This window comes from Ursus americanus, chromosome 26 (assembly GCF_024610735.1).
Source record: "Ursus americanus isolate L20-20 chromosome 26, mUrsAme1.1.p, whole genome shotgun sequence".
Taxonomy (NCBI): domain Eukaryota; kingdom Metazoa; phylum Chordata; class Mammalia; order Carnivora; family Ursidae; genus Ursus; species Ursus americanus.
In genome coordinates, this window is record NC_142152.1 from 44,940,213 (window position 1) to 44,962,257 (window position 22,045).

Below are 22,045 nucleotides of genomic sequence, written 5' to 3' on the forward strand. Positions count from 1 at the left end.
AGGCAACAGATGCTCCGCAGCGTAAGCCGGGCGCCCCGGTCCGCGCTGGCGCAGGGGTCTCCAGGCCACGCTCTTGCGGAACGCCGGGGTCGGAGACTGGGCTTGGGCGGGGACACGGGGGAACGACCGGGGAATGAAAGACGGTGGAGCACGCTCAAAGGACGAGGTGAGAGCTACCCGAAGAGGCTCCTCCTGCTGTCCTGGTCACCAGGTCCCCACGTCCCGCCCCTCCGTCATCACCGTGCTGCCCTCTGCCGGGTAACCTCGCGCCGCCCCCCCGCCCGGGGTCAATACCAAGGGCTCCTTGTCTGCAAACACCAGCTGCCCTCCAGCAAGCAGGGTCCCTTCCAGGGCTGGCGGTCGCCCGTGCAGTTAGGGATCCCGAGGTCCGCAGGGGTCTGGCCCCACCCCCACGATAACTGAGCTGTCATCTCTCCTCTGGCTCCTCGCGCAAGTCTGTCGTGGGCCCCTTGGCTGGGGGCTGGGAGTAGTGTCCTTGCCTGGAGCTAGCAGCCGCTATGGCTGGGAGCGGCGGTCGGCGGGGTGGGACACGGAAGGCTTCCTGGGAGAGGCGGCCTTGAAGGGGGCCAGGCGCGGGGGTGGCGGGCCTGGCAGAAGGGGCTCGGGAGCGCAAGCGCTGCCCTCTCTCTCACCAGGGTGTGCGGCCAGCTGCCCAAGGGGCCCCGATGTCCTGAGAATGCCCCCCCCAACGGGGCGTGCATGGGCCGCTGGTGCTAAGCAGCCCCTCCAGGATCCAGGCATCAGAGCCGCTGGAAGGCCCTGAAGGGATGGGCCTGGCCTGCTCGGAGTGCCCATCCCTCCCTACCTGAGCGCCTCTGTCTGTTGGGATGAGGGGGCAGGACACAAGCCAGGCCCGCTACACACAGCGACCCCCGCCAAATAAGGGAATGCGAGCTGTGTTCAGAGCCCTCCAGTTACTGCCCGCAGGGGGGTGCGGGGGGGTCACTGTGGGGATGCTTCCTTCTCTCTGCCCCGGCCCAGAAGCAGGTACCCATGTCCTCCAGGCCCCAACACAAGTGAGGAGATCCCCCGCACCCCCCCACACACACACATACACAGCTCCATGAGATGAGGGCTCCATCCCTGTCCATGCCCACCTCCCCACTAGCCAGGGAAGCCCTGGGTGCCTCTGCCATCATTCAGCGAAGTGGGGAACCCTTGGGGGGCCCTGATCCAGGGTGCACAGAGCTTGAATGACAAACTGTAGGGGTGAGGCAGACAGGGCAAACTGCGCAGGGGGCCTGCTAAGACCCAAAGGCAGGCAAGGGTTAGCCGGGTGAGGAGCTGGGAACAGCACATGCAAAGGCCCTGGGGTGTGGAAGCCTGACCCCCCCGTGAAGGCCTGTGAGAAAGACACCGTGGCAGAGGCCAAGCAGGTGAGGGGCGTGGGTGCAGCTGCTGGCGGTAGTGAGTGCAGGGCTGCTCTGGGCCTCTCCACTGGTCTTCATGCTGAGACCAAGGGGGAACGCCGAGAGCAGCCGTGCCGGGTGGGCTGCACACTAGTGACGTACATTTTCACAGAGATCCCCGGCTGCAGGGAGAGGGGCAGCAGGGGTCAAGGGCAGGGCACAGTGCCAGTGAGAGGGGGCCAGTGACCCAGCCGGGGCCTGGCAGCGGAGGGACCGAGCAGGGGGAATTCCTAAAGAAGTGAGAGGCGGGATCCAGAGAACAATCCCCTGGTGTGCCCCTCCCTCAGCCATCTCAAAGCTTCCTGCATGGCCAGCTGTGGGAGGGAAGGACAGCCCAGAGACGCTGTGCCGCCAGCCCCGCAAGCTGCTGTGTTTCAGCAGCAGCTCCCCCGCCCCCCAGAGCTGTCTCAGCTTGGAGGCAGCAGGAAGGGATGCTCACTCCATCTCGAGATCCAAGCTCAGCCTCTCCAGGGATACAGCCTCCCCAGGGCCCTTCCTGCTGGCCAGCCCCGCCTGGGGTGTGCAGAGAGCCCCCACCTGCACTGCAACGCTAGGGAGACAATGGCCTGGCCCCATCCGCCTCCCTCCAGGCCTTTTGGGCGCAGGACCTGGTCCTCCTGGCCCAGAGCATCTGGGTGTGCATCAGGGCAGTACCAGGGAGCCAGCAGACCCAGGATACCTATTGGGGGCTGGCTCCCCGCTCCCTTGTTTATGGTGCCACCCGGAGAGCACAGAAGCCCCCGTCTCACTCACTGTCCCCTTTCTCCTCCTGTTCCCTGGGAGCCACAGCCCAGACTTGATACCCAGGAGAGGTTCAAGTCAGGAAGGTGGCCACTTCAGGCAAGGGGTAGGCCTTGGAGGCTATTGGGAGAGGGGGAAGTCCTCCACTTTGGGGTCCCCCCCATAGGGATTTCTGCAGCCCTTGGGCTGGAGGGCTGGGAATCTGATGGGGGCCAGGGCTCCTGCTTCCGCCCATGCTGGGCCAGGCTGCCCTGCCTCTTCCAGGAAGACCCCATCCCTGCTCTGGGCCCCACTGGGTCACGACACCCGTCTCTCACCCAGCTCCGCTGCTCCCTAGCCTGGGGGCTCCCTCTCTGAGCTCCCCAGTAAGAGGGGCTCTCAGGCATGTTCTGAGGTGGGTGGGCCACTTGAGCTTGACAAGGCATAGATGGGGTGGAGACCCTCAGGCTGTCAGGGGGTCTTCAGGACCAGGCTGGGGTACAGGCTGCCGGGAGTTTGGACAGAGCCGCCTTGGCTCAGGAGTGAGCTGCGCTTCCGCCCGTGTTCTGTGGTGCTAAATATAGCGGCCAGGGAGGGGAGTTTCCGGTTACAGCCCCCCCCCCCCAGCCCCCAGTGCCGGGAAATTGATGCCAGCTCCATTAGGCCCAGCGGCAGTGCCTGCTGACCTGCCCCGCCAGGCTGCAGAGCAGAATGGGGGGGCTGGACTGCACCCAAGTCCAGGCGCTCTGTCCCTCATCCCCCACCCTGCCAGTTCAGAGCCTCCAGCTTGCTTCCCACGGCACAGGGAGCCACCAGCGCCACCCACACCTGCCAGGGGCCCCTGTGAGGCCGTGGGCAATGCCTACGGGTCAGCCAGGAAGGATGGTGGGGCTCTGGAGGTGGGCACCAGGGAGGCCGCGAAGGAGGGAGGCAGGGTGGGGTGGTTCTAGGCTGGGCAGAGTTCTGGCCCTGCGAATTGTTCTCCAGATGCAGTGCCACCCCGCTGGGCTCCTCTGCATAGCGTGGACCTGGCCTGCTCAGGACCCCACTGCAGCCCAGCCCTGCCAGCTCTTTGGGCACACACCGCATGCCTCAGGGCCTCTCCTCGGCAGCATGTCCCTCACCTGGCTGGGCTCCCAGGAGGCCCCACCTGGGTCGCAGCCAGCATTTGCATACAGGTGGTGCTGCTTGAGTGGGCCCCTTGGGCACAGCCTCCATCGCCAGGCCCAGGGGCTGTCTGCACTGTGCCGGTCCCCACTGGGCTGAGCCACAAGCACTCTCCAGGCCAGCAGGAAGGGACGTACCCTCTGTGCACGCTCAGAAAAAAACACCTGCCTGTATGGGGTCAGCCTGGGGCCAGGGCAGGGGGATTACAGGGGGCCAGGTGGACCTCTGCCCAAGTGAGGTGCCCCTACCCGACAATGGGGTCGCAGTGAGAGCCAAAGGCATGGCCTTCCTCAGCATCTTCCACCAATCCCAGGGGATACAGCGGCTCAGAGCACTACGTGAGGTTTGCAGCAAAGCTCCTGGCCACTCCAGTCCCCATCTGCCTGTGACAGCATCAGCCCCTGGACACCTGCCCTCTCCAAGCCACCACAACCCATCACCCACAGCATCGCCCATGGGACTAACTGGAGGACTTGGAAGGCTCAGGGAAAGGGTCAGGCTGGCCCTCCCTCCAAGAGCTTCCCCAGCCCTCAGGTCGGGCCCCCATCCTGCAAAGGCCCCAGCTCGCAGCATACTCTCCACAATGGGCTCCAATCCACCTGTGACCTATGGAGGCCTTACTGGGTGTATAGCTGAGTGGGCACCAAGCCCTCCTGTGACCCCAAGTGTTTAAGGGTCACACAGGCAGATCCCATAGTCCCTGACCCGTCAGACAGGCCAGTGCACAGGGCAGGGGTCCTTTTAGCCCTGTAGGTCCACACGCAGGCCGGCAGGCAGAGCAAGATCTCAGCACAAACTCCCAATGGCCCAGGGGATGCAGGGGCTACTGGGGGCACTAGGACCAGATCTGGAGCAGCTCTGGCTTTGGGCTCCTGGAGAGGGGCTCTAGCCCAGCCGCAGAGGGAGCGTGTGCCCCCAAGAATGCACAGCCTGCACTTCTGTCCCACCCCCTCCTCCTGAGGGGTGGCTCAGCCACCACACCATGGCCATACGGCCACCCCATAGCCCACCATGCAGACCTCCCTGAGTGCCTGGCCCCGCCAAGCCCCCATCCCCACCTCTCCTGCCCCAAGAGGTGGCCTGGCCTGGCACCATCCTCCCTGTCTCTCCCCGGGCCCCCACCTAAAGCCTGACCTTAGCCCTCTGCCAGCCCCCAGCCGCTCACAGCCGTCCCTGCCCTGCCTGCAGCCACAGGCTTCTCAGTGGCACTGAGAGGCTCTCATCGAGGGCCACCCTCCCTCAGGGCCCATCTGGGAAAGATCCACTGTCCCTCCACCTCCCCTGCCCACCCTGGTCACAGCTCGGAGCCAGTGGACACAGACTAGAGCTACACAAGCCTTTATTTGATCTGCAGGGCAACTGGCCAGAACCAGCCTTGGTCTTGAGCCCCTGGAGTCTCACTGGGCACCCAGGCCAGGGGCCACGCAGCTGAAGAACCATGAGATGCCAAAGATGACACCGAGGGTCTTGGGGACATCCGGGTCATCTGCGAAGGCCTGGGCACCATCCAGGGGCAGGTGCACAACCTCAATGAGCTCGCCCTCCTCTGCCAGGCCTCCTCCCAGGCCGCCCCGCTGGGCATCTGTCACCTCTGCGTAGAACATAGTCTGGCTGGAGCCAGTGAGTCCCACACCAGACCTACGGGTTGAGACAGCATCTACTGAACTGGCCACACAGGCCTCACGGGCCACCCCTGCCCCTTCCAGCCTCCCTTCTAGCCACTCCTGGCCAGGGAGACCCATCTGGCAGGCAGGACGCCAGGACACACCACCCTGAGTCCCCCGACAGGTTCCCACCACCCCAAGTGTGGCAGAAACCCGGCAACATGTTGGCTATCACTTCTGTGGTTCTTAAGTCACGTGGCAAAGGTGGAAGGATTCTGTAACCGAGGGCCTTAATCACTTGACTTTCAGTTCATCTAGAGATTATTCTGGTGGGCCTGACCTAATTAGGTGAGCTCTTCAGAGAAGATTTAGATGTCAGAGACGCAGGAAGTCAGAGAGACGCCGTCCTACAGGCCTTGTAGACGAAGCAAGCTGCCATGTGAGGGGGCCACGTGGTCCAGGCCTGCAGGTGGCCTCAGGGAGCGGACAGTGGTCCCCGGCCAACAGCCAGCCAGGAAGTGGGGCCCTCAGCCACACAGCCATAAGGAGCTGTATTCTGCCACAACCACGTGAGCTGAGAAGGGGACCCTGAGCCCCAGATGAGTCCACGGCCCCAGCCAATGCCCTGGCTGCAGACCGGCCAGCCCCTGAGCATTGGGCCCTGTCCCCAGGAAGCAGACTGCGGACCCCCAGCCACTGCGAGGCTGTAAATGGGGTTGACTGAAGCCGTGAGGTCTCTGCGGTGTCAGGCGGGAGCAACCTCGTGCAGGTTGAGGCCCCTCTGCTCCCATGAGCCCCTCAGCCAGGGCCTCCCTTCCCACCACAGACCCTGGCCTGCACCCAGGGCTCTGGGCTGGCTGGAAGCAAAGACCCACATGGCAACCGTGTGGCCCAGCCTGGGACAGCCCCCAACGCCAGCCCCTCTGGGACGCCACTTCCAGGCTGGGGACGGCTTGTGCTAAGGCAGCCAGGGCATGGAGGGGTGAGAGGGAGTCCCCTCCTTCGGTGGCTGGTGGCCAGAGGGGGCTGCTGGCCACCAGGAGGGGGACAGGCAGCCAGGTGCAGCACCGCGGCCCAGAGTGGCACCAGTGGAAGGCCAGAATGGGCAGCGGGATGGGATGTCTGTGAGGACAGGGCAGTGGCGGGGCCCCTCTGCATCCCGGAAGCCGCGGAGAAGAGGCAAGCACGAGTGTGCAGGGGGAGGGGAGACCCGAGGGGGTCTGAGGCCAGCCAGAGATGTGCAGGGCGCAGGCTGCTCCTGACAGCGGCCCAGCACACAGGGGGGCTTCCGTGCCTCCCTCCCCAGGAGGGGGAGCCCCATCCAGACTCACCCAGCTGCTTCCTCCACCCCCAGCCCCTTATCTGCCACAGTCCCTCCTGACGGCCTGTTTCCGGCGGTGGCCACGGCCCGCGCCTTTGATGGAAGCGCCAGTCTGTGGGGTTTCCAGGCCCAGTTTCCGCCGGCTCGTGAAGGAGATGGGCACGGCTCTGACCCGGAGCAAGAAGAACGTGCCCAGCCCCATCCTCCACTGGGCGATCTCAGAGGAATGCCTGGGCCTTGTCACCTTTGACGGGCAGGTGAGTGGCCTGGCTCACCCCCACACACAGAGGAAGCATGAGCTATGCTGTCTGTCCAGCCCCTGGCAGACCCCCAGGCAGAGCTGCCCTGACCTCGACTCCGGCCCCTTCGGTCCTGCCTCCCCACAGCCACACCTTGTCTGCAAAATACAAGGCTTCACAGCTGCTCACTGCCCAGAGCCCTCCCGGTCTCCCCAGCACCCTTGGGATCAGACTATGGCCCCGAGGCCCGGCTTGTGGAAACGCTACGCTGGGGGCTGTCCACCCACGTGCCCCAGAGCAAGTGAGGCTGTGTGGAGCCTCTGCCAGGACCCTCCCCAGGCTCACCTCACCTGGGGTCGCCCCCCCCGGGGTGCCTCCCACCGGCTCAACCCCGGCCCACATCAGGACCCTCAGGCGCTCTTGGCCCCCAGCACCAAGGACACCTGTGGAGAGCAGACCTGCCCCTCAGACCACGGAGCTCAACCATTTGGCACCTGTGTCGGATGCGGCAGCTCCAGGCCCTGGCTCCTCCCCTTCCTCGGCCTGGAGGTCAGCTCCAGCCCCCCAGCCCCTAGGCCAGGGAGACACCCTGACAGAGCCCTTGGGCTGCGGAGGCAGAGGGCCTGGCCCAACGCTGAGTGGCCCTGCGCCGGGCTGCGAAGCAGAGTTCCCCACCAGCCCCCTCCCCAGGGGAGCAGGCCCCCGCCCCTCTAGAGAAGGCTGCCAGGGGCCCCTGCTCCATGTCATGGGGGGGGGGTGTCGTCCCGCTCCCACACTTCACCAGGCTCAGGGACCCGTGACAGCGTCCCTGGGGCAGGGGATGCATGGGCTTCACCCCAACGTCCCGTCCTGGAAGGACGGCCCCATGGGGAACATGGGTGGGGGACCCCCGGGCTTTGGTGGGGACTGGCCACACCCCTTCCCCTCCCCAGCTGTGCTGCAGCCCCTGCCCCCAGCCTCATTCCTGAGCCTCCGTGTGACAGCAGATCTGTGAGTCACCCCCACCCCCAGCGCCCGGTGCTTAATCCCACAGGAAGTAGAGGCATCTGTCGGCAGCAGCTGCCACCCAGAGCAGGCCCCACGAGGCTAGGGGCCGAAGGGTGGGGGCTGGCATGCTCCACAACTGGCCCCAAGAGCCCTGGGTTCCGGCCTGGATCACGTCTGAGGTGTGTTCTGTCCAACCATCCCCCGACACCATGTTGGGAAACAAGGAGGAACTGCCCCGCTTGCACGACCCTGGGGACAGGGCGCTCACGGCCTCCCAGCCTGTCGCATCCCTGGGGCGGTGCCGACAAGATGCCCTTCCCCAGCTTTGCAGGCCTGTGGCCCGACCCCACTCACTTGTAGGTGGCGACCCGGCGCAGGTCGGAGGGAGCCAGGCGGTAGCCACACTCCTCCCAAGCCTCCGTGCAGGCCACTTCCTCCAGTGAGAGCCCGGGCTGGTCCACGAGGCCCGCACACAGCTCGTATGTCACCCCCACCGAGCCAGGCAGTGCCACCTGCAGCTGCCGGGGTCCATCCTGGTCCACAGCTGCCAGGGACCCTGGGAAGCGGCGTTCCACCTCGCCCACGTACACGGCTGGTCGGGGAAGTGCGGACCATGGTCACAGCCAGGTAGTGGGTGCAAGACTCCCTCACTGGGCCTTAGTTTCTTCCCCCGGGAGCCCCCTCCCCCAATCTACATTCTGACCCCAGGGCCCCAGGAGCCTGTCCCCTCCCCCACTGCCCACTCTGTGGGCCTCACCTGGCCGGAACTGCTTCACCAACACCAGGCTCTGCTGGGAAGAGTTGAACATGAGAATGGCCACACTGCAGGGGGGTGGACGGAGCTCAGCAAAGAAGCAACTCCCTCACCTCACCTCCCCAGGGCCCCTGGCTCCCAGCCCCCCATTCCCAGCATGCTCAGCCCACCTCCTTTCCCCAAAGGTCTGGGAAAATTGGTCCCTTACTCAGATGGGGAGACTGAGGCCCAGGCAGGGCCAGAGCGTGCCAGGGTCCCACAGTCAGGCCAGGACGCAGGCCTACTTATTCCGACTGGCAGAACGGGGGAACAGGGGTGGGGAAGGACATGCTGGGCAGCTGGACAGGTCGGGGGTGGCAGCAGCTGAGGCCAGCTGACTGACGGGACATGTGGTCCCTGCTGGCCAGCTGCCTACCAGCCACACTCCTCATGCCTCACTGCCATCCGGCCCACACACCTGATGCTCAGGGGAGGACGAGGGCACCCAGATGGCCTCTTCCAGGTCCAAGAGGGCCCGCCTGCCACTACGGTCCAGGCAGCCTGAGCCGGGAACCAGAGGGGACACCCAGAGAACACGAGGGGTACAGCAAAGCAGAGGCAGGGGGTCCCCAGTGTCCCAGTGGGCATCGGCCTGGGGCTTCCCCAGCAGCCAGGCCAGGCTGGGCTCTCACCTGTCATGTGTCTTCATGAAGTCCCATGACTTCTGGGTGCCATTCTGAAAGAGGCAGGGCAGCGGTCAGTGGGGGCCAGAGGGCTGCCGGCATGGGAGCAAGTGTCCTGGGAATTTGGGCAGGCCAGACAGACCCACCATACCAGTCCCTGCCCAGGCGGCCCACCAAGGCCTGGGCCCATCACGGTCCGATCCGGGAGCTGCAGCAGGTAGGGGAGGGAGGTCAAAGACAGCCTGATGCTTTCCAGGGGCGGGGCCGGAAACCAGAGCACAGGGTGGGAAGGCATCTGAGGCCCAGCATGACCTGCCACCTAGCACAGGCTGAGCTCAAGGCGCTGCAGAAACACACAGTCACCAAGTGCGGGCGGGACCGTGCGGGGCATGGGGGAAGGGCGGGACTGGCGGTGGTGGGGAGCAGAGATCCCGTTTTCAGGGCGGAAGCTCCCTCAGGCCAATGGACAGCGGCAGACAGGAAGGCAGGAGGGCAGGCCGGCTCCTGAGTGCACCAGCACCAGGAGCAGCTGGGGTGGGGGTGCCCCAGCCTGGCGGGGGAATTGCCCTGCCGGACATGGTGATGCGGTGATGGCGACTGGACAGGGGATGACCCCTCCCCCGGCCTGTCTCTCATGCATCCTGTCGCCCTGCTGTTCTGTCACTTGCCTCCATCATCCTGCTCCCCAAACCTGGGCACCACCCCTGATGGGCTCCCAGGGCAATGAGTGAGTGAAGGAGGCAGTGAGAGGCAGGGGCTGGACCAGGCCTGCCGGGGGAGCCAGAAGGGGCATTCGTGAGGTTCCGACAGGCGGGGTGTATGAAGGGCCCAGAATCCTGCCAGCCGGACACCACTAGGCAAGGCAGGCTTCCATCCTTGGGGCTAGAGTGGACATGGACAGTGGCTATTCCACCCGGTCCTGCCTCCTCCCCTAGGGGTCTCTGCCAGAGAGGCTGGACCCAGGGCCCTGGGGCCCTGCCCTGTGGCTGCCCATCGCGTGTCCTTAGCCCATGTGCCCTCAGCCATTGGGTCAGCCCTAAGGCACTGCAGAGCTGCAGGCCCCGCCCTTGGGGCTCTGTCCAGGCCTTGAAGTGGACAGGGACCTGAGCACCAGAGACACAGAACATGCAGCCAGGGCTGCAGAAGAGGGAGGACTTCCTGGAAGAGGCGACACCATACCAGGCCTCACAGAAGTGAGGGAAGGGCATTCCAAGCAGAGGGGCTTCACAAGCAGAGGCCCGCATGCTGGTCCAAGGGGAGCTGAGCAAATGAGTCTGAGCTCTGCGGGAAGCAGAAGTCCCTGGAGGAGTGGCAGGGGCCTTTGTTTCCAAGGGGATGGTTGGGCTGCCTGGGAGGCCATGGGGAGGCACCACCCCCAGGAGGCAAGCCCGGGCCTGCCTGCAATCTGGCCACCCCGGGGCCGGCCACCCACCCAGGACGCACTCCAGAGAAGGCCTGCCCCCCCAGCCCCAGGCCCGCCAAGTGCCTGCTGTGCCTCCTGCCTCCCTTGGGATAAGTACCACCTCCCGCAAGTCCCGGGGACCCTCCCAACTCAAGATCAAAATGTCAGACCCTTAGGTCCGGCCGGGACAGGGTGCAAGCGATGGGCCAGAAAGGCCAGTGAGGCCCAGCCAGTCCTGCCCACAGGACCGCCAGACCAGCTAGTTGGGTCCCAGGCCCCGCTAATCTTCCAAGGTGGGGGGTGACCTGCCTCTAGTCTGTCTGGCCACCATGCCTCCCCCGGCCAGGGATGCAGATGCCCCCCGGTGGCATGCACGGCCCAGGCCCATGTCCCACAGCCCCTGAAGGAAAGCTGCATTGGCTCCACTCTGGTCACCTAACCCATCGGTGGAGCCCCACTGACAGGCTACTGCGCTTCAGCTCGGGGGAAGAGAGAACGGCAGGTGTGTGCCTGGACCACCTGTGCCCTACCCACTGCCCCCCCCCCCCCCCGCCGAGCCCCAGCCCCTTGGGGGCCGCACAGCCACCATCAGGCACTCCCACCCAAAGTCAATGCCAAGGAGAAGGGCCGCGACTTCTGTGTCCCCACACTGTCAGCTGACCCCTGCTTCTGTCCCAGGCCAGCACTGCCAACCTGCCCATCCCCATGATTTCCCTGTGCCCCTGGAGCCAAGGGCTACGTGGACAGGGCGAGTGAGGGCTGCGGGGGCCTCTGTCAGGCTGGCTAAGAAGGCTTCACGGGGCTGGTGAGAGGAAGGGCCGTGGAGCCGACAGGGAAGAGAAGCCGCCCAGGGGGGACCGGGAAGAGGAGCACCGAAGACCCGGAGCACCGTCCTGACAGAGAAGCGGGAGGGCAGTCTGCCTGCTGAAGGCCGGGAGATAATCCAACAGCAGGCAATGCGCTGGGGGCGGGTGGAGCCGCCAAGCAGAGGGTGGGGGGCCCAAACCACAGGGCTGGTTCTCACCCGCCCAAGAAATATTTCTTGTGAACTTGCTCTATGCACGGTGCCCAAGGAGTCAGCGAGGTCCTGCTCTCGCTGGCGACGGGGGGGATGGGCAGGCGGAGAGGGCTGCCTGCGTGCTGGGCAGGTGGGGGCTCTGAGGAGGTGTCCTCGGAAGGAAGCCCACCTGGAGAGGCTCCCCAGTGCCCTGCCAGATCCCCCTCCTGCGTCCTCAGGCCACAAGCCTACCTCCGCTGCCGAGAATAAAAACCCCCACCTCCAGGAAGCTTTCCCTGACCCCCGGGACACCCCATACGTCCCACTGCAAAAAGTGCCGGGGCCCTGCAAAGCCTCCTCGGAGGGATGGGTAGTCCCCAGAGGTGTCCCGATTCGGGCGCTCACCCGGTCTGGGAACCGGACTAGCACCAGACCCGCACGCTGAGCTGGTAAGCTCCACGGGGGGCGGGGCCGAGGGCGGAGTCCCAGGCTGTGGGCGGGGCTCCGCGGGGCCCGGGCCGCCGGAGGGGCCGCGGAAGGCGCGCGCGGGCGGGGCGGGCTCACCTGGCGGTAGTGCAGCGTGAACGGCCGCAGGTAGAGCGAGGCCGCGCAGCGGCCCACGGCCACCCCCTCGATGCGCTCCATGGCAGCGCGCAGGGCAGCCCGGCCCGGGCCGGACGCGGGCAGGGTCCGCACCGGCCTCGGGCTGCCGGGCGCGTGACCAGGCTCTGAGCATGCCCAGTGCGCGCGGGCGGGGCAGGAGGGCGCAGGGGCGGGGCGGGGAGCGCAGGGCGCGCGGGCAGCACCTGCCGAGTCCCCGCGCCGGTGGGGCGCTCCGGGATCCGCCCCCGGTGTGAGCGGAGCTGGGGCTAGCCGGTGGGTCCAGGCTGCGGGCTGGCGGGCGCGGGGGCGTGGCTGGAGGGGACCCGCCGGACAAGCAATTGCTTGTGCTCGGGGACTCGGGGCTTCGCGGTCCAGCCCTAGCAGGAGGACCCGAGCGGCTGTCCCAGCCCCCCAGGTTGACCGGGGCCCCGAGACTAGGTGATGCGAGGGGAGGTCAGTACCCAGGGGAGGAGAGGCTGGGCCCTGATGGGAGCAGTAATCAGTCGCGGGTGCCGGGTGGAGCCTGCAACAGAAGGAAGGAAGGGGTCGGTCGGTGGCTGCGCGCAGCGCCACTGCGCGGGCGGTGGTGCGGGACAGTGTAGACACCTCCGGGGAGCCTGAGGGCCAGGAAGACAGCAGCTCTGGAAGGCCCGGGAAGGGGGCGGGAACAGGGCCGAGGCAGAGCCAGGCCCTCCGCTCTGGGTTCTTGGGAGGACTGTCCACCTGGCCCACTTGGGAGGCCCTGCCAGTCCCAGTCTCTGGAGCTGTGCCTCCTTCACCCCCGGGGCGTGCTGTTATTACCACCCTCAGGAAGGCCGACCCTGCCGACACCCCTCCCGAGCCCCCTCCCGAGCCGTGGAAAGGCCCCAACAACTGGATTCCCTCCTTGGGTGTGGATCTGAGGACGCCTTCCAAATGCAGCCGCTGCCTCCCCAGGGGCCTCTAAGAACGGTGGGGAAGGGGAGCTGAGCCCTGCACCAGCTCTCTGAACTATGGCCCCACAGCTCATAGCCAGGCGGGACTGGCCACGTGGTCTCGAAGCTGACTCCCCTGTCTCCTTATCTAGTGCTGTGTAGTGTAACAGGAGCCCCCAGATTTTGTGGCTCTAAGCACCCATTTGTTGCTAAGTCTCTTGGTGCAGGGGTGGCCCTGGCTCGGCTGGGCAGCTCTGCCTTGGGGTTTCGCTGCACGTGTGGTCAGGGGGCAGCGGGGACTGAGATCTTCAGGAGGCTCCGTGGGCTTGCACGTCCAGGACGCCTTCATTGCCTGTGTCTGGCAGCTCAGCTGGGCACCCAGAGCAGCTGAGGCTGGCTGGCCATCTCACCGCGCGGGTCCTTCCAGTGCGGCATGGCGATCTCAGAGCAGTGGGGTGCTCCCATGACAGGAGCTCCCCCTGCACAGGGTCACCAGCCCAGTCTTCCCACGACCCGCCTCAGATGTCAAGCACTGCTACTTGGCTGCATCCTGTGTCAGAAGGAAGGTCATGGGGCTGCCCGAGGAAGGAGCCTCACGGGGTTCTGCGGCACCAGGAAAGCATGGTTCCTGGGGCTGCTGTCAGACAGTCGCCATCACACCCCTCAATAAACCTAGGGGTTTGTGCTTCCCAGCCTTCGTCGGCCACCCCGTGTCCTTCGGACTGGAGAGGCTCACACCAGGGCCCATCCCAGAGGCCGGCCCCACCCCACCCGGCAGCCAGGTGGGCCTGTCCTCCATGCACAGGGGACCCAGGAGCTCATCCTGCCTTCAACCAGGACAAATCCCAGAGCTCGCATAGCGCAGCCAGACAGAGGAGGGGCCACGGGGAGCCAGGAGCATCTGGGAAGAAGAGGCGGCCTCTGCACCAAGCATCGTTTTCCCTGATTGGAGGGAAAGTAACATTTTCATGATGCAAGCAGAGATGGCTAGTAGTGTAAGCAGCAGAATCTATGTCCCTTCAAGCTGTTAGCAAGGTGCTGCTCCTAGCGGAAGCAGTCTGGCGGTTCCTCCAAAAGGTAGCCACCCAGTTGCCGTGTGAGCCGCTAAGTACATCCTAGGTGTGCAGCCAGGACTGGAGAGGACTCCGCCGACTCCTGCACTGGCCGCCCTGCCGACCTCAGCTGCGGGGAGCAGCCCGAGCCTCCACCGGCCGGCAAGCAGGTCACCCGTGCAGTCAGCCATATGAGAGAGTATCATTCAGCCACAAAAAGGCCCACAATTCAGATAATTCAGAAGCAAGAACATTCTGTGCTGACCATGGCCCCCCAGCCCGTCTCCCCATGTTCCCCCCTGTCCGGGACGTGGCCAGCGCAGGCTAACCGTGAACCTGGGGTCAGGATCCTGGGGGCACGGGCAAGTCTCTTGGGTGAGGTGTGAGTACGGCCATTTCTCTGGAGTGCCTACCGCATGCCAGGTGGCCTGGAACCAGGGAGTCCCTGGTAAGAGGGACTGGGGCAAGTATCCCACGCAGTGCAGGAGGGGCCGAGGCTGTGGGATGGACTAGCTGAGGAGGCGACCGTCCTGGAGACCTGGAGGAAGAGGAAGGGCCAGTGCCGGTGGGCTGAGCTGGGGTGGAGCCCCTGCATCCGTGCCCCGTGCTGCAGCGACCTACAACCATGGACATGCTGGCTGAAGACCGCTTACATTTATCATCCTGCGGCTCTGGGGGCAGGAGTCCGACACGGGCCCCCCTGGGTTACGACCAAGCTGGCAGCGGCACCGCATTCCCTCTGGGGGCTCCAGGACAGAACCCGTCCTGGCCTTTTCCAGCCTCTAGAGGAGCCCACACAGTGGGGCTCTCTCCTGACCCTGCTCCCATCATCGCGTCTCATCATCGTCCTCCTCCTCATAAGGACGCTTGTGATGACCTCGGGCCCACCCCAGTAATCCAATCTCCCCATCTCACATCTGTGCCCCAAGAGGTTCCACAGCTGCAGGTCTGGGCGTCAGGGCGTGGGCCAGGGGGCACCGCAGCCCGGCAGGACCCTGTGTCGAGAGGCCCTGGGACACTTCAGTGCTGCCGGAGCGCGGGAGGGACCCGCTTCTCTGCAGTGGGCAGGAGCTCGCGGGACCCCTGGGAGGCTTCTGCTGGCTGCTGCCTTCCCGCTCTGGGTGGGAGCTGGGGCTCACCTGCTGAGGCCAGGATGGGAGGGAGGGGGGCTGCACGGTGGTCCCCACGGGGCAGGGGGCTGGCAGCCTCGATGGCCTGGCCAGCAGGGCTTCGTCAGGGACCAGGCTGGAGGGTGCTCTCAAGCAGTATCCAGCAACCTGGGCAGATAGACAGGTGGACCCCGGCTTCCCCCAAGGTTCAGCCTTCTCCTAGTGGGGCTGGGGGGCAGCTGTGAGTCCAGAGAGGTGAGGATACTGGTCAGGGCGTCCTGATATGAGAGACTCTGGGGATGGAGGGTGGTGCCGGCCGGGAGGGCAGAGGCGTGGCGGGCCAGCAGGAATGGTGAGGTCGGGGCAGGGTGTGGAAAGCAGGTGCAGGACTCACGTCTGGAGCGGATGCTTGTCCTGGTTCCCTCCAGGTGTCTGTGCTCGTGGGGCTGTCTCTTGATCATGGGTTGAAGGCATCGTCCTCTGCCGTGTGATATGTGTAATGCCTTGGTTGGGGCAAGCTCAGCCACAGGCGGCAGGAGAGCCACCTGAAGGAGCCCACACAGCACGGGGCTGACCATGTCACGGGGGCAGTCTGGAAGGAGGAGGCCCGGAGCTGTCCCCTGAGCGCTCCACCATGCACAGCAGGTCAGCCCCACTCCACCTCACGGTCACAGAGTGGCTACTGTGGCCCCAGCATTGCCTACAGACCCAGTGGCATCAGGAAAGGGGTGCGGTTTTGCAACTGGAAGGAAACCCTTGCCCTGAAGGCTCCACTGGGAGAACGAGTGACCATTCTCCTGGCAGGTCTGGGCCAGGGCGCGCACTGCCTTCCCCAGGCACATACCATGGAAGGTGAGGAAGAGGTGTGGTGGTGCAGAGTGGACCCACTGCCTCAGCGGCACAGTCGGGAGAGCTCAGCTCTTGTCGGCTTCCTGTGAGCACGTGCGCACGCGCGCGCCCCCTCTTGCTCTCCCAGGGTTCCTGCTACATCAGCGCTGGGTGTGGGGTTCCTTTATGAGAGTGCGCACTTTGCAGCTTATGTTTCCTTCCACACCTATCCTCTGGTTTCTTCATCGCGTCTTTTTCCTTCTTCCGTGATGGCTCGCTTTACCCATCCGCGTGGCTGGGCCGCAGGCGTGCAGGGATTTGGTGGAACATGACTCCGGTGTTTCTGGATGAGCTGGGCATCTGACTCCGTGAACCCAGGAAAGCAGATGCCGGCCTGGTGGGGGTGGGCCTCGTCCGATCAGTTGAGGGCAGGAGCAGACCATCAAGGCAGAGGGAGAGAGAATCCACTCCCCGTGCCTGTCGTCCTGCTGGGACATGGGTCTGCTCGGCCTGGGGGCTCACAGTGGAGCCCACGGCTGCTCTCCTGGGTCTGCAGCTCGCCACCCGCACGGCTGCTCTCCTGGGTCTGCAGCTCACTACCCGCCGGCCGTGGACCTTGCGGCCTGCACGAGCGCTGGGTGACCGGTCCCTCAGAGCGACCTCTGTGCACACGCACATACGTGTATCTGTCTGCTTCTCTGGAGGACGCGGGTCAACGTGCCCGATCACCCTGTGATGGGTCTTGTGTGGCGGCCATCCTGCACTGGTGCCCCTTCTCCAGGACCCAGGGGGCCCTCGTCTCCAGATAACTTCCGTCCCAGTGTCACTGACCCGTGTCTTCCTCCTCCCTGGTCCTTGTTGTCATTTTGCTGGCCTTCTTCAACTGAGAAATGTCTCATGAAAACCCAGTGGTTGGGACCCTCCTCTGATCGTGGTCTGGCGAGGTGGCCCATCCTGGCTTGACCACGGGGCTGCCCATTGCTTCTGGCATCATGGTAACAGCTGGGCCAATCCCTGACCCTTTGTGGGGGCCTGTGTCCCTCTGGCTGTGTCTGGGTCCTGAAATTCCATTATGTCCCATCTTGGCTGGGTTTCCAGACTCTCAGCCAGTGACACTTTTGGTCCGTAAACATGTCCGTGTGTCCCTGTGTCTGGCGTTTCCCCCTTCTCCTTCTGGTGTCTCCAAGGAGGTCCTCCGAGGACGGTGCCCCGTCCTGTTCCCTTTCATGCAGGGCCATGGGGGGCCCCATGTGCGTCTGGGCAGGTGTGTCCTTCACGGGGGTTGCAGTGCTGCTGTCCAGCAAGCCCCTGGGGTTTTAGGATCGGGGCCTTTTCTCCAGAGGGGAGACCTCTGCCCTCTGGCCTGAAGCACACAGACGGAGCGACGCTGAGCCTGCCTGCGGCTCTCAGCTGAGGCTCCCCGGAGAACCCCAGAGCCGCAGAGCGCCGGGGCCATTCGGCGTCCTCTCCCGCCTCTGCCGACTCCCGTGCCAACGCCGCATGGCGTCCCTGCTGCACCTGGAGGCACGTGCTCGTATCTGACGGTACAGTTCCACCTCTTTGCTTTTTCTTTTTCCCCTCTTCAAAATTACCCTCCTTATCATTAACCTTCGCTCTTCCTTACTCTTCTTAGAGCGAGTGTGGTAAAAGCAACAGCAGGAATTTGAATCTCAATGGGCGCTGGGTCTGCCGGTCACCTGGGAGAACCTCAGGCCTGGGAGGCTCGGCAGGCACCCAGAGCAAGCCTCCGCCTGCGTTCAGATCTGCCCGCCTCTGGGTTTTCTCCAGAACCGAGTGCCTCTGCGTGGGCGGGCTTGGCCCCGCGCTGTCCCCCTGCGCTGTGAGCGCCACCCTACTCGGTACCCTCAGCATTAGTGCTGTGGGAAGGCACACCGCTGGTTTTCACGGTTCCGTGTGTTGTGCGTGCAGAAGAACAGAAAAGATCAGTTTGAAGGAACACAGCTTAGTAGACATGCCAGAGCCCGCCAGCTACGAAACACACTGGTCGCTGCTGGGGGCGCTGCTCCCCGCCAAGTAGCCTCCAGACGCTGCGGGCTGCCCCTCACGGTTAGCGCTGGTGCGTGTCCCCAAGCTGCAACCTCTTTGGTTTTGACAAACTGCTCAGCTGAAGCCCCAGGAGAAGAGCGTCGGGGGCCGGGGCTGGCCTCAGCCTCCCGGGGAGTTCAGGAGCCGGGGGGCACACTGACGATCTGGGGACACCCAGGCCCCCACAGTCAGGGCGTTAGGCAGGTCTGGGGACACCCAGGCCCCCACAGTCAGGGCGTTAGGCAGGACCCGGAGGATGGGCTGCCCTGTGTTTCTGCTTCTAACCCCAGCGGGGTCCTCCCGCCCTCCGGCTAGGTCAGGCGCGTGTCAGAGACGCTCCTGGGGAAGCCGCGTCCTCAGCTGTCTGATCTGGGGGGCCAGGGCTCAGCGGGCGCAGCGGCCCAGCAGACCGCTCCCCCTGCTCCCCTGGGGGCTCCCTTGCTCTGGCTCCCCCGAGAGACTGCGGCTGGCTCTCGGGCGCGGTTTACACTCTCATTTTCACGGAGCAGGTCCTCCAGAGCTTGCGTGCGCCTGGCAGATACAGTGTGGCTCCCGCGTGTCTTCTTTTCCCTTCACACTCAGTGACGGCCGGGCCGGGTATGGAATTCCAGATCAGAGCCCCTTTCTGTGGCGCGGGGTGGGGCGGGGGGGCATGGCTTCATTCCCTGTGGCCACTTCTGCTTCTCAAAGCGTCCTGAGGCCTCTTTGGGGACCAAAACATGTTGATGTGGTGAATGCCCCATTTGTGCCAGAAAACAGTGCTTCTCTCTATCGATGGCGTTATCCAGACGCTTCACATCTTTGCTGGTGGAAGCTGGAGCCGTCCGTGCGCAGAGAGTTGCTGGAGTGGGACACTGGTCATCTGTGGCTTTCTGTCTTCTGAAGCTATGTTTTGGTTGCATATATGTTCCGTTTTTCTGATTTGTAGTCATCTCACAAGTGCTGGCGTTCCTCTTTGTCCCTGGTGATGCTATTACTTTAAAATGGTTGTCATGGGGGTGCCTGGGTGGCTCAGTGGGTTAAGTGTCTGCCTTCGGCTCAGGTCAGGATCTCAGGGTCCCGGGATAGAGCCCCGCATTGGGCTTCTTGCTCAGCGGGGAGCCTACTTCTCCCTCTGCCTCTGCCCCTCCCCTGCTCATGCTCTCTCTCTCTCTCTGACAAATAAATAAATAAAATCTTTAAAAAATAAATTAAAATTAAATAAAATGGTCATAATGGTCAACTTTATGTTAGGTATATTTTACCACAATAAAAAAATACAGTAAAACAAGAGCCTGAGACCACGCCCCTCCCTGCAGGAGAACACACGGCTGAGGGAGGCAGGGCGCTGACAGCAGACGTGGGCTGGCGGACGACAGGCGGGTTTCTTCGAGTGGGAGGGAGAACCTGAGGATACGGAGGTTCGAGGGGCACATCAGGCTGTCACAGCGCGGCGGCCGTGTGCGGGCCCCCGTCAGGCCAGCCGGCCCGGAGACTGCAGCCCTGACCGGGCGCCAGAGCGGCGATGGCGTTAGTCACTTTCCGGGAAACAGTCTCTGAGCCTCACAGACTGAAATATGAAGCGATACCCAGGGTTTGCTTCAGAGCCAGCGGGCGGGAGGAGGCGCGTGGGGGCGTGAGGAGGAAAGGTGGGGGCCGGGGGCAGGAAGGATGGAGGAGTGGGGTCCACATGACCTGCGCTGGCGAGAGATGGGGGTGCGTGGGGCCACATCGCCGAACGCCATGCCCACGCCACCTGTGCGCCCTGGAGGCCCGCTGCACCTGAGTCCTACGTCTGCAATTTCAGCCAATCTGTGGACTTTGTTTCCCTGAAGATTCCCCTTCTCTATTCGGTCCTTCGGGGAAACCCCTCCCTCCACCTCTACCCTGACAGGACTGCCGGCTCTGCAGCCCTCCCTGTCCCGGGAGAAGCCTCGCCGTGACCTCCCCTGGTTCCTTCTCCTCCAGGGACACGTCATGTCTGAGCCCTGGGCTCCCGCCTCTGGCTTCCCGTGTCCCCGTCTGTGGTCTGTCTGTCTGCCCAGAACTTCTGGGCCACGGTGCTCCTTTCTTCTCTCAAGCTGGGCACCTCCTTGGCCTGGCCACCCTGGCCCCACCATGGAGTTTGCCCAGCTGGGACTGAAGTGCTTGGGGCCGGGGGCTGGGGCCTCTTTCTACGCACCCCGAGGCCACTCCCCACCCCTCCTGCTTGTCACCACTCTTCCTAAGGCCCTGACACCCAGCTCCGGCCTGGTTCCTGGCCACGCAGCTCCCCACACCCTCCAGCCTAAGCCCCTGCCCGTCTCCCACTGCTCCCACCTCTAGCCCGGGGCCCCTGCACCCCCATGCTCCCAGGCTCCTCACAGGAATGCTGCCATGCACAGCCCTGCCTGGTGCTTCTCGGGCTCGTGGCCGACCAGCTGAGATGTAAGCTGCAGCCCCAGCCCTTTACCCCATGTTACCCCATGTACCCCATGTGGGACTTGATGTTGGCCCAAGGGCAGCACTGGGGCAGAGTGGCAGGGGGTGGGGTCATGTGAGGGCAGCCTGCCCCTCCACTGTCCCCCAGGGGCCCAGCCCGACCCTGTCCCGCAGCTGTGGCACAGTACCCCTCAGGACAGCGGGGCTCATGCAGGCCAGAGCCAGGCTGACCTGGGGACAGTAGGATAGCAGGCCCTGGCCAGATCTTGAAGGCTCCGGGGGCACAGCGTGGGTTTGGGGTGGCCCACCTGGGGAGAGGGAGGCAGGGTTGGGGTGGAGCCCGGGCAGGACCCCAAGGCCTACAGGCAAGCAGAGAGCACGTGGGTGGTGTGTGGAACCCTGGCTCTGACCTCACTCTGGCCCCAACACAGTGCAGACCTGGGCTCTGGGACACACATGGCCTCATGGGCGTGCCCATGTCTCCCCGAGGCTGGTGGCTGCACGGTGGCCCCACATTCCCAGCCTCTAGGCGCCCCTGGGTCTCGAAGGGAAACAGAGGCCCCCAGAACGCCCAAGCCACATCGCGGCCTGGGCCCACCCGGAAAGCATGGAAAACGCGATCCGGGAACAATGCCCTTCGTGTGACAGACTTTCCCCTCTGTGGGAGAAAATAGAGCCCAGTAGAATGGCGATTTCCTGCATTTGTGCCTGGGCCCGAGGGCTGATTCACACGGAGACCTCCCACAAAGAGAAGCCCCTAGCCAAGTCTGGTCCAGCGGTGCTGCTGGAGCCTCGCACCCCCAGACCCCGGGGCAGACAAGGTCCAGCAGCCGTCCGTCCTCTGGGCTCAGCCCACCCCCAGCTGCTTGAACGTGCAGAGGGGCTGCAGCTAGACAGGCAGCCACAGGGCTGGGCGATGCTGTGGGGGGCTTCCCGGAGGAGGGAGACCTGGGCGGAGGGCTAACAGCTGTGCGGAGCCAGGCACCAGGCGCGTGAGCGTGAGGAGAGCTTCTTGGGGGACAGGGGGTCCCCGCTTCCCAGAAGTGAGGGACGGGATGCCTGTGGGCTGTAGTGAGGGCAGGCTATGGGGACGGGCAGAGGGGGACGGGGTCGAGGGAGGCACGGTGATGGCGCTGCCTGGGCCTCCTTCTGAACTCTGGGTGAGGGGGTGGGGTGGCCTGGGGGGGCAGCCTGGATATGGGGAGGCTGAACGGTGATGGCCAGTGAGGCCCAGGATGCAGGGGCTGAACCTGAAGGTGCCACGGGGTCCTGGGCAGCCACCGTCCTGAAGGGCCCGGGCAGTCGGACCCAGACCCTAGGGGATGTAGGACCTGCTCGTAGGGTGGGGACAGTCCCTCGTGGCAGCAGGAGCAGCCCCAGGGCAGCCCTTGGGGTCTTTCCCTTATAGAGAAGAAGTATGAGGCCAGGACCTTGGGGCAGGAGATTTGACCCCTGTACCCCCGGCAGGGGAGGGGTGCGGACTGGGTGGCCAAGTGCAGGGCGTCCAGGACAGACACCGGGCCAGGCTCACACTGAATTGTTCTCCTTCGGAAACGCGATAAGGATGCTTCTCCATCCACCTCTACCCGTGACGGAGGCTGCAAGCTCTTCAGAGGGTCCTTGGCTGTGACCTTACAGCGCTGATGTGTGGGGCAGGGCTCTCAGCCTGTCAGGCCAGAGAGAGAGAGAGCGCACAGGGGCTGGGGAGGGCTGAGGCAGAGAGAAGGGCCCAAGCAGACTCTCTGCTGAGCCCAGAGCCTGACACTGTGCTCCATCCCACGACCCTGAGATCATGACCTGAGCCAAAATC

At 64.6% G+C, this 22,045-nt stretch overlaps 1 protein-coding gene and 1 long non-coding RNA gene across 2 annotated transcripts; one reads left to right on the forward strand and one right to left on the reverse strand.

Moving 5' to 3' along the window:
- The first annotated feature begins 1,287 nt into the window (after positions 1–1,287).
- On the forward strand, positions 1,288–7,537 carry LOC148107734 (uncharacterized). Its single transcript, XR_015721935.1, has 3 exons — positions 1,288–1,397; positions 6,276–6,499; positions 7,414–7,537. It is a non-coding gene; the product is annotated as an uncharacterized LOC148107734 (long non-coding RNA).
- NUDT14 (nudix hydrolase 14) lies at positions 4,640–12,025 on the reverse strand. The gene is made up of 5 exons (XM_045799304.2): positions 11,848–12,025; positions 8,894–8,937; positions 8,226–8,290; positions 7,823–8,060; positions 4,640–4,955 (listed from the first exon to the last, which is right to left on the reverse strand). Exons 1-5 carry the CDS (start codon positions 11,926–11,928, stop codon positions 4,715–4,717), a joined length of 669 nt encoding a protein of 222 aa, XP_045655260.2. The 5' UTR covers positions 11,929–12,025; the 3' UTR covers positions 4,640–4,714.
- Between the last annotated feature and the right edge of the window lie 10,020 nt (positions 12,026–22,045).

Bases quoted from the DNA above. Each gene is read 5' to 3' on its own strand.
- NUDT14 (XM_045799304.2), bottom strand. From the start codon at position 11,928: ATGGAGCGCATCGAGGGGGTGGCCGTGGGCCGCTGCGCGGCCTCGCTC. The intron at 8,938-11,847 runs GTGAGCCCGCCC...TGCCTCTTTCAG, and splicing joins TCACGCTGCACTACCGCCAG to AATGGCACCCAGAAGTCATG. The intron at 4,956-7,822 runs GTGAGTGGGGTC...CTCAACCCGTAG, and splicing joins CGCCGGGTCGCCACCTACAA to GTCTGGTGTGGGACTCACTG.